Here is an 11,428-nt window from a genome sequence, read left to right as displayed (position 1 = left end):
TTTAAACAGTCCTCCTCATCATGCTGTTCACATTTTGACATCATGAGACCAAGACGACACCCAACAACTGATCCACAGTTACTCACCATTGCGAGGCTTCAAACAGGATGTTCTCAGACGGAAGTGGCCACCGAGCTTAGAGCGTCACAGAGCAGGCTGCAACAGATAGAGATACTGGAAGAGACACAGACAGGCATAAGAGTGGACATCCTCATCCCACACTCACATGGATCGGCCTCACTGTCTCCAGAGCTGGACCTCATACCAAACCTATGGGATCGGCTCAGTTGTGTAGATTATTATAACTCCGTACCCCAGAACCTCAATGTCCCGAGGGCCCTTCAGGAAGAGCGGGACGCCATGACTCAGCAGACAATAAATCGACTTGTGAACAGCACGAGACCACGAGACGTCGTCGTCAAGCTGTAATTGATGTTCGAGGGCACCTGACAAGTTATTGAGACATTGACCTTTGTTGTTGGGGTACAGCCACCATTGATGTTGGCCTTTGTTTCAATAGTGTTAGATGAGGAAATCGTGCATGCTTCCATTTAAATGTCCCACTTTCAGGATATAATATCACGGTAGCGTGAACTTTTTGTTTTCCATAATTTTCACCAAAAAACCAAATATTGTCCTCACCTTAACACATCACATGTCCTCATTTTACACTCTGCCTGAGGTCTTTTCACACTGGTTTAGACACACACACCACTTATTCCATACTGGTTCTGCTGGGAGAATCCACATGATGCTTCTGCCACTGGCTTTCTGCACAGTCGTGTATAATGTGGTCATTGTATTATGTTTAGCATTCACCACTTCATACTGCATGAAAAACCACAGTATGTCTGAAAACCTTAGACTTAAAACAACAAAGTTTATTATTCATTATTCATATTATTATTATTATTATTATTATTAAATCATTTTAATTGTTTAAACATTTTAATTGTTGATTTCACTGCTTTAGCGCCGCAGTGGCTAGGCAAGACATTTGTTAAGCTGCCTAAACGTTTTGGGATAATGGAGTTTATGTGGAAATGAAACGGTTTAAACAAAAAAGTTCATTTGTAGTAGCATATTCCCCACAAGTCCAGACGTGCACCTCAAACCAAAAGAGTTGCAGCTTCTTTTCTTACTTGACAAAATCAGTTGTGCTGATACTCAAAATAAAACACTAATTACAAACTGGTATGGACAGAATTATATACATCACTGAAAACCATCAAAAATGTAAAACACTATAAATGTACAACATTGTATGACTTCAAACAATTAAACAAGTTTCAAATAAGACAGACGATGTCGAGACAATAAAACGTATACTGGATTGACCTGAAATAAGTCTGTTGATTGTTTTGCCACATACAGGTGAAACGTTGATTCATTTCAGCAATGCCATTCAAAACGTGAAACTTGTACATTATGCTCATTCATTACACACAGACTGACATATTTCAAGTGTTTATTTCTTTTGACACAGAGCTCTCTTACGAACAGCCAGCCTCTGATGCAATGGCCTGTTGCGTCCTGCCCTGCTTGTGTAAGGTGTTGCTAGTCTTGTGCTCAGCAGACTTCCACAGAATTGTGAAGCCCACCGAACTAGACTGAGAGATTTAAAGGCCTCTGCAGGTGTTTTGGGTTAATTAGCTGTTTACTTTTGTCTTCAATATTAAACCTTTTCACAATATTCAAATTTTCTGAGATACTGAATTTGGGGTTATTCATTAGTTGTCAGTTATAACCATCAACAGTCAGTCTGTGTGTAATAAATGAGTATAATCCTTTTTCATGATATTCTAATTTTATGATGAGCACCTGTAAATATAAGGCTGCAATTAGAACTTGTAATTTTGAACATCACTTCAGTCTGTGCATGTTGTGCTTTTGAACACCATTACGATCTGTGCGTGTTCGGTCAGGCTAAACCTGTAGAAGTGCTAAATCACAGAAGTGCCAGATGAACAGTAGTTGAAGCTCCCAGATGTGTTCAACTACTGGCCAACTACTTAAGCCCCAAGAGCTCTGAGCTGGTGCTTGAATTTCCGTCAGTGCTTCTAAACCAGTAACTGAACTACCCACTGACCAACCTCACCCCCTCACCCCCTCATCCCACACCCCCTCACCCCCTCACCCAGGGATGGAACAGACCCATTCAAGTCGTTTGGGCACAAATGATATCTGCATGTGGCCGGAGGGAAAGGTGGTGAATGCCACGAGAACTCTCACGTGATAAATGGATGAATGAAGATTTTGTTGAACGCTGAATTCATCCGTCAGTTAACGTAACCCCTAAACACTGAGATGATGCAACGCTCCTGTTTATGAGACGTGTGGGCCGTCAGCAGCGCCTGCAGGAACGGATCACAGCCACATGACCGATCCCACTGGCCAAGCAGGCTCGGCAGGAACCCACTGGCGTCTAAGAGGATCACACACATTACATCCTTGCCACAAGCAAATGACCTATATTCTCAAAAAAGCAAAACCTCAAAAGAAAAACAGAGCAAGTCTTGTTTAAACAAGCGTTAATTGTTCTCAATTGTAATTTGTGACAGACACAAACAAAAGATAAATAAATGAAAAGTGTTCATGTGTGGAACCTAACGAAGACAAATCAAAACAAGTCAAACTAGCACACTTGTTAGGGCCTGACCTGTAATCACACTCACACCATGTTTTAGCACTACATAGTAGAGATCATAGTAAAACGTAGAGAGCATTATTAACGACTTCAGCTCCCAGAGAAGCAGCTTGGTCCGTGTCTTTGTGCGTGTTTGGATGTTGTGGGTTCATACAAAACACACACGTGTATTCGAACGTCCCCACTGACACTTAACCTTGAACGTGTCCAACCAGGAGACATGGGGGGAGTCCTGGTCACGTCTCCAACATGCCGCTACTCTCCCTGCAGGGCGGGGGGTCTTCAGCCAACGAGTCCGTCTCGCTCTCCCCGCCCTGCGGCCCGGCGCACCCGTGGCGTCTGGCCACTTTACACAGCCAAGCCACGAGGAAGACGGCCGCGATCACCGCAAAGTAGCTGCTGTAGACGAGGAACTGCGGGAAGAAAGGCAGGAGTGCGGGGTTAGCAGGTGCGCGGGACGCTCGGGACACCGGTGCTACCGTTGCCGCGGTACCTGAGGGAAGACGTCCAGACCCAGACCGACCGAGTCCACCACAACCACAGTCAGCAAGGTCTGCAGGAGCAGAGCCACGAAAGTGTTGACCCCAAACACCAAGGCGTAGCGTCTCATGCTCAGGTTGGCGGCGATCTGGTACCTGCAACAAAGACATGGGACACAAATGATCTGAACACATCCCTGCAGAGCAGTGTGTGTGTGTGTGTGTGTGTGTGTGTGTGTGTGGTTAACAGCTATAAACAAGCTGACATCAAGAACAACGAGAGAGACAGAGATGCGGTTGCCGCGGGAACAGCACTGCTGCTCCTTACGTCGCTATGGTGATAAGCAACATGTAGGTCGTCCTGAAGACCACGTAGGACGAGTAGCACACCCAGATGTTCCTGACGGCGTGCATGAGGTACACGGCCACGGCGATGACCACAGAGAAGGTGCAGAGGGCCAGCTCGCCCCACACCACCCAGGAGACCTTCACGAAGCTCACCGCAAACGCAGCCAGAGCACCTGTCACACAAACGTGAGAACGCAGAGTCAACCGGCACCGTAGACCTTTAACGACGGACTAAAAAAACCAACAATCTCAAATAAAGGATTAGGGATTGTTTACACATGGAAATAAATAAAAAAAACTCAAGTGTATTCGTAGAAAAACATCACACATGACCTCTACATACCAAGCAATGTAGACACGGTCTCCACATAACCGTTGTAGATCCTAAATTCCTTGGAAGGAAGGATTTTCTCCCAGAGAACTTGAGTGTAGTTGATGACTTGGAAGTAGCCGCAGGTAGACAGAGCCCACCACACCGACCACGCTAGCAGGGTGCGGCATGAGAAGCACTGGAGGAAGTCGGACCAGAGGGACCTCAACACCTCCAGCAGCCCAGTGCTCCTGGCATGCTCGTCAGGAACCTGACAAGAGACGGGACACCAAACGTCACGCACAAACAGAACGTGCAGAGTGGTGGTGGAGATACTGAGGGTGGTGGAGATACTGAGGGTGGTGGTGATACTGAGGGTGGTGGTGATACTGAGGGTGGTGGTGATACTGAGGGTGGTGGTGATACTGAGGGTGGTGGAGATACTGAGGGTGGTGGAGATACTGAGGGTGGTGGTGATACTGAGGGTGGTGGAGATACTGAGGGTGGTGGTGATACTGAGGGTGGTGGAGATACTGAGGGTGGTGGTGATACTGAGGGTGGTGGTGATACTGAGGGTGGTGGAGATACTGAGGGTGGTGGTGATACTGAGGGTGGTGGTGATACTGAGGGTGGTGGTGATACTGAGGGTGGTGGAGATACTGAGGGTGGTGGTGATACTGAGGGTGGTGGTGATACTGAGGGTGGTGGTGATACTGAGGGTGGTGGAGATACTGAGGGTGGTGGAGATACTGAGGGTGGTGGTGATACTGAGGGTGGTGGTGATACTGAGGGTGGTGGAGATACTGAGGGTGGTGGTGATACTGAGGGTGGTGGTGATACTGAGGGTGGTGGTGATACTGAGGGTGGTGGTGATACTGAGGGTGGTGGTGATACTGAGGGTGGTGGAGATACTGAGGGTGGTGGTGATACTGAGGGTGGTGGAGCTACTGAGGGTGGTGGAGATACTGAGGGTGGTGGTGATACTGAGGGTGGTGGAGCTACTGAGGGTGGTGGAGCTACTGAGGGTGGTGGAGATACTGAGGGTGGTGGTGATACTGAGGGTGGTGGTGATACTGAGGGTGGTGGTGATACTGAGGGTGGTGGAGATACTGAGGGTGGTGGTGATACTGAGGGTGGTGGTGATACTGAGGGTGGTGGTGATACTGAGGGTGGTGGTGATACTGAGGGTGGTGGTGATACTGAGGGTGGTGGAGATACTGAGGGTGGTGGAGATACTGAGGGTGGTGGTGATACTGAGGGTGGTGGTGATACTGAGGGTGGTGGTGATACTGAGGGTGGTGGTGATACTGAGGGTGGTGGTGATACTGAGGGTGGTGGTGATACTTTCGGCTGGGAGTCGAGCACCAGGTGGCCACACATAACTGTGACGAGCACACAGCTCACATAAAACCAGTGAGAGTGAAGGTCGCTCTCTGTGTGAGTGTGAGTAACTAACTCTGTTCTAATTATTTTAAATAGTTGTCACGATTATTTTTATCTTATTTACTTTACTTTTTTTACATTATTTTATTTAGTTACGTTTTATCTTATTTGAATATTTATTTTATTACATCATTATTATTATTTTTATAATTTGTCATTATTTTATTATGCTTTTTCCTTTTTATCTTTAATTTCTTTTAACATTTTCTTTTTGTCTTATCTTTGCTTCCTTTTAATGTTTCTTTTTATTTATTCTGTAAAGCACTTTGAGTTGCATGTATGTATGAAAGGTGCAATTTAATAAGGATTATTATTATTATTACTGAGGGTGTTGGTGCGGCTCTGCTCACCACTGTGTCTTGCTTCACACCCAGCGGCGAGCCCCGCTCTGAGTCCGTCGACTTCTCCATGAGCACGCTGCTGACGTTAAGCTCCCGGGCCGACCCGTCCTGGAGGACGCCCTCCTTGTGGAAGAAGAGGCTCCTGCTCGGCATGGGCAGGAACCAGGGGGCCAGGAAGGCCAGGCAGAAGGAGGCCAGGGTCATGACGGCGAGGAACAGTAACGGGACCTGACCCACGGACACGAGGACCTGCCCAGCCAACGAGCCCACTGCCGAGCCCAGCAGGGTAGCACTGCGACACAGGCCGGTCACTCGCTGGTAACTGTCCCGCTCCACCACACTGTAGATGTAGGCGTAGTACGCTACGTCCGTGGCTGTGGCTACACCAAAGAAGAACTCCAGGATCTGCATGAGAATCACACCTTGACCTTTGAGGAGGATGGTGTAGGTCACGATGAAGCTGGAAGCCTGCAGGAGCAGCACGGGCTTGTAGCAGAGGAAGTCCGTGGCCAGGAAGACGGGAAACAGCAGAATCAGGTAGGAGTACGTCCATATCGGATAGATCTTGTTCACAACCTATAAATCGGAATTTAAAACATTCATTAAAGAAGCAACACAAAATATACAGGCCATCTTGTAGGAATTCAACCTTGAAACGTAACCCTACAGAAAGAATGAAGGTAATCCGGTCTCACTGCTGATAACTCAAACTCTTTCGACGTCTTTGTTCATTATTTTGGTATTAATATAGAGATCAGCTCCTGCGGACGGATTAGGGGGTTTTGACCAACTTTCCACTAAGTTGGTTCGCTAAGATTACTCACGCTTGTCTTATCAGTCTTACATGGGACACACTTTCTCAGATCAGTGGAAGCTCCGTTATTTATCGCTACAGTTAAAAACACATCGGCATATAACGTCCAACAGAGAGAGAGAAGACACACACACAACCACACACATACACACAACCACACAGACACAAACACACACACACAACCACACAAACACACACACAACCACACACACGCAAACACACACACACGCAAACAACCACACAAACACACACACACGCAAACAACCACACAAACACACACAACCACACAAACACACCCACATAGACACACACACACACACACACACAGATACACACACACACACACACACACACAGATACACACACATACATACATACATACATACATACACACACACATTACCTCCGTCTCCGTCAGGTTCTTATCGGGTCCCATCAGAAAGGCGGTGAGAAAAGGCTCGAGCGGCCTGAGGTTGGAGAAGAAGCCGTACACACACAGCAACACGGTGGAACAGAGCCATGCTGGAGACATAGCAGACACACACTCTCTCACACACACACACACACACACACACACACTCCACGACCTTGTCACCAGTACATCACTAGTGCAGCGCTGCCGGTCTCTCGTGCGCCTTGCCCAATGTGGCTGACGCACGAAAGTGACGGCACGGCCGCTCGACCAATCGGGTTGCACCGTTCTGCTACGTATGCCACCCCCCGGAACTTCATGTCGCCACAGATACTTAATCTACACGTCATGTTGATCGTGGTTAATCCACGTGTCTACAGATCTGGGGTGAGATGATGCTAGCATTTTTTCAGTTCTTAAAAATGTACTTAATGAAGAATAATATGATTTAAATTCACTCCTAAAGCAGAAGGAGGGATTATTATCCCTCCACTTACTGCAGTGAATGTGGTATTGTGTGAATTTATGCCATCCGAGAAGTCTGAACTCAAGTTTTCTACATAAAATAAAATGGCATCAACATCAAAAGATGGAATGTTAAGTTTGAGATTAATCCAGTTTCTAACGTCCATCGAAAAACTTTGTGAATATTGACATAAAAAACACATTCATTCACAACGGATTCATCACAAGTGTCTTTCACTTTAGGAGATAAGGCCCATTTAACACATTTGGAGTGAGCAAAAGCCATTGTGGTTTAATAATTTGTATTAGGATGTATTAGGACTTGAAAGAGTCTCTATTATATTCATAGTAAATATTTTGTCTTATACCATCATTGATAATCTTGTTATTACACTTGAAGTCAACGAAGTTCCATTCATTCACTTTTAACGTGGGCATCAAAACAGTCACCTCTGAATATACAATATTTTTGATTAACTGAATCAATGCTACAGGGATCACTTTACACACCTCCTTAAAATCTTTATAACCAGATCATATTTGTCAACAAAGGATGAGAAATTTAAAAGATTTCCATGACAATCTAAAAGCTCCTTTACAAAAATAATACCTTTTTCATACCAATCTTTTCTAAATATTGACTTCTTTCCGACTGTGATTGCCCTATTATTCCATAACGTCGAGGAGAGATATTGAAATACCATTTTCCAGAACTGAAAAATTTGTTTGTGGAAATATGATAGTTTTAACTGAGATTTTACTAATTTTAAAGTCACACTTTGACAATACTTCAATTCCTCCCAGTTTCTTATGGAGAGTTTGACTCGTACACACATGTATTTTTAAATGCCACACAGACTGGGAAATCATAAAACTTCCACATAATTCATCTTAAGATGCAAGTTTGTTACAGTTGTGCTTACTTGGAAGATGAAGTCTTTAAACAGGGTTTGAACTGCGGTGGGGTCTGGTGACCCTTCTGCCCCCCAAAAGGTCAAAAACATTTTACATTTAGGGCATTTAGCAGACGCTCTTATCCAGAGTGACTTACAAAAGTGCTTTGCATCTGATCACAGAGTTCATCCTAGATAATAGTACGGATAGGCCAGAATGCAAGATACCATTGAGTCAGACTACTACTAAACTACAGGAGTCAATGTCATTACCTAGTGTTTTGCAAGGTAAATGTTTGCTAAGAAGCACAAATAACCATAGACAGACATACCATTTAAAAAACCAGTTCTAGTGGGTGTCTGAGGTTCATGTATCTCACCCAGGATAGTAAATATTACGTTTCCCTGTATAAAGCAGGTTACTCCCCATCATCTTTAATAAAGCCTCAAGCATAAAAATGATTTGTGTAGTTTTTGTAATAGCACACAAACTGACACCTCTCTCTCTCAAACCTACACTGACTAGTTACAGAAAACACAATGACTTGCATTCAAAATTAAACACTGGAATATTTTATTGAACATTATTTATATTTCAAAGAAAATGGCTGGGGGGTTGTGTGTGTTCTATTACAGTACAAAACTGGGTTTAGAAAGAAAAAGTAGCCTTCTTGTGGTTTCTCTAATCCATTCTGGCCTTCAGGGTCCGTGTGGTTATCTTATCTTTTTCACTGTTAGATAGAAAGAGAATAAGACTGTTAATAACTACATCAACAATAATTACTTACAAATGAAAATGCTAAAAGAATGTCACTACACATTACATTTCTATTTACACATGTATTATTTTAAATTTAAACTAAATATTCTAACTATGGTCCAAACAGTTGTGTCCACTGATAACATGGCAATCTACTCTGTAAAAACAAGACAGCAGAACCCAGTTAAGCTGAACCATCACTGTTTCATTTCTCTGCAGTGAAACATGTACTATGAGTCATTAGCTGATGAAGCAGGGAACCATAGTAACCCGTCTGCACAGACTGGGTGCTGAGACACGGACTGTGTGAATCAGCTACGGGACAGAAAGGTAAAGCGAGACAGTGAAACTCACATGACATGAACTACAACTCCCATGCCAGAAACAGCATCTCTGTCTACAGCGTTCAGCATGGCCTGTGAGATGGTCTCAAACAGGTCCTTGGGCTCCTGATCAGAACAGCACAGAAGAGATTACAGCACCACAGCACCGCCCACCTGACCGACTCTTATACATGCAGATATGCTTCACTCACCATGTCCGGTTGCCACAGCGATTCACACATTCCGTACATCTGCTCTGAGCAAGTGCCACTGACCACAAAATCTTCTGTTACCATGGGGCAGCCAATCAGATCCAAGGAACAGATGAAAGGCTCAAAGGTTTTGGGGTCCAGGCCAGCAATAACAGGTTCAATGTAGTAGGGACCAAACCTATCCAAGGAGAATCAGAAGCCCTTTAACAGTGTGCATAGAAAAGTATTTGTATGGAATTCTACAAGCCATTTCGTCATACAGTGCAGAAATGATCCAGAGGCTGAAACGAAGCCCTTTTGTTACTGATTTGGTTCAGCAGATGTACTGGACCATAAGGGTCTTCTGTGTTTCCGTGGCACGTCACAGGGTGAGCCCACCTTCTCTCGTACAGCAGGTTGGACACCATGCTCATGAACGTCTTCGGCTTGATCTGCCTTCCCTCCTTCAGCTCGTACAGGTTCAGGCGGAATTTGAGCCTCTGAGATCTAAACAGATGTGAAAAGTTCTAATTTGTTAGTTATAAACAGAGCAGCAGGGTCTAGAGAAAGGTTAGCTAGATGATCAGAAAATGCATTTTACAGGATAGTTTATGTTCTGCTTATGTTATAAATAGACTTACTATAAATAAAAAATATTAATATTCATATAACAAACATGATGCGCTTCCATTATTCTTTTTATTCCAATGCAAAGCCAGCAACTGATCTCCTACAGTGACAGAGATGTAAATGTGGATGTAAATGTCTGGGACCCAGATAAGGTGCCATCCTTGGCCAAAATGATTGTATTTACATAATACAACTACACACAAGTTACATACATTCATACATGTCACATACCTTCCTTTTTAATTAAACTCAAAAGTAGGAACGAGACTGTGTGGCTGGGAGCACGTTGTGTTACTGTACCATACGAGCACTTACACGGTCTGCACGTCTGTGGCCAGTCCCGCCAGCCCAATGTAGAGTCTGTCACCCATGGGGAAGATCTTCTGGAAGTCAGTTGTGACCATTTGTGCCTGGACGCCGAACCTGCGGTCTGACGCTATGGCGACGCACCCTTTCCCCCGCATGGCCATGACGGCCCCCCCGTTATACGACATTATAGACTGCAACAAAGAACGAACGGAGTTGACAACCAGTTATAATAGTGAAGAAATAATCAAACATTATTGATTCACATTTAACACCAAGTAGAAACATATTCTCCAATGTGTTGATGACTATGTGCGTGTAGTGTGAGGTCTGTCATCCTACGAGAATCACAGCTCACCCAGGGACCTATATACAAACTTCAATACTCAATAAAAACATCAGATAAACACTCTCCATTATTAGTCTTACTGCATTTACAGGAATGTTCAAGCACTAATGAAACTGGAGAGTCTTTAGTGGTGAAGTTATAGATGACAGTGTATGGGGGGGGGATACACGCTGACAGGGTGCAGTAAAGACAGTTCTCTCACACACACACACACACACACACACACACACACAGCTAGCGCAACTTTCACTTTCACAACACACGGCCGCTGTAGTCTAATGTACAAACAGCTGCACCAGAACCGTCTCGATGTCCCCGCGCGTCCCCGTACGCCAGTGTCCCCGTGTCCCCCCCCCCCCCCGCGCGTCCCCGTGTCCCCCCCCGCGCGTCCCCGTCCCTGTGACGGTAGTCAGGGGAACCGGGCTGCTAGCCTGTTAGCACGGTTAGCTACAGTCTGAGACGATAACGCTACAAACACGTTATAAAGTGGCTCCGCGTGTTTTAAAGGCGTGATGATGACGGCGGGTTCGCCCACATCTCACCATGGTGGAGGTGATGAGGACAGCGGCGGGAACACAGATATCTTCACCCTGAACTCGAGGATGTGATGAGCGCCGTGACTACACACTTTCTCCCTATAGCTGCTTCCGCCTGGCTAGTGACGTCACTTCCGTTCACGGCTCCTTCTTCTTCTTCGTCTTCTTCCTTTCCGGAGAG

The 11,428-nt window shown here is 45.2% G+C and overlaps 2 protein-coding genes across 2 annotated transcripts; both read right to left on the bottom strand.

Moving 5' to 3' along the window:
* Positions 1-2,129: 2,129 nt before the first annotated feature.
* On the bottom strand, positions 2,130-7,081 carry slc19a2 (solute carrier family 19 member 2). The gene is made up of 7 exons (XM_077016030.1): positions 6,964-7,081; positions 6,786-6,929; positions 5,578-6,144; positions 3,818-4,055; positions 3,455-3,647; positions 3,141-3,282; positions 2,130-3,060 (listed from the first exon to the last, which is right to left on the bottom strand). Exons 2-7 carry the CDS (start codon positions 6,912-6,914, stop codon positions 2,884-2,886), a joined length of 1,446 nt encoding a protein of 481 aa, XP_076872145.1. The 5' UTR covers positions 6,915-6,929; positions 6,964-7,081; the 3' UTR covers positions 2,130-2,883.
* A 1,621-nt stretch (positions 7,082-8,702) lies between these two features.
* On the bottom strand, positions 8,703-11,408 carry psmb3 (proteasome 20S subunit beta 3). Its single transcript, XM_077016029.1, has 6 exons — positions 11,254-11,408; positions 10,372-10,556; positions 9,826-9,933; positions 9,448-9,625; positions 9,267-9,361; positions 8,703-8,883 (listed from the first exon to the last, which is right to left on the bottom strand). The coding sequence occupies exons 1-6, from the start codon at positions 11,254-11,256 to the stop codon at positions 8,835-8,837; spliced, it is 618 nt and encodes a 205-aa protein (XP_076872144.1). The 5' UTR covers positions 11,257-11,408; the 3' UTR covers positions 8,703-8,834.
* Between the last annotated feature and the right edge of the window lie 20 nt (positions 11,409-11,428).

This window comes from Brachyhypopomus gauderio, chromosome 8, assembly GCF_052324685.1.
Source record: "Brachyhypopomus gauderio isolate BG-103 chromosome 8, BGAUD_0.2, whole genome shotgun sequence".
Taxonomy (NCBI): Eukaryota; Metazoa; Chordata; class Actinopteri; order Gymnotiformes; family Hypopomidae; genus Brachyhypopomus; species Brachyhypopomus gauderio.
The sequence above is the reverse complement of the archived record's forward strand: the minus strand, read 5'-3'. Positions and strand labels throughout refer to the sequence as shown.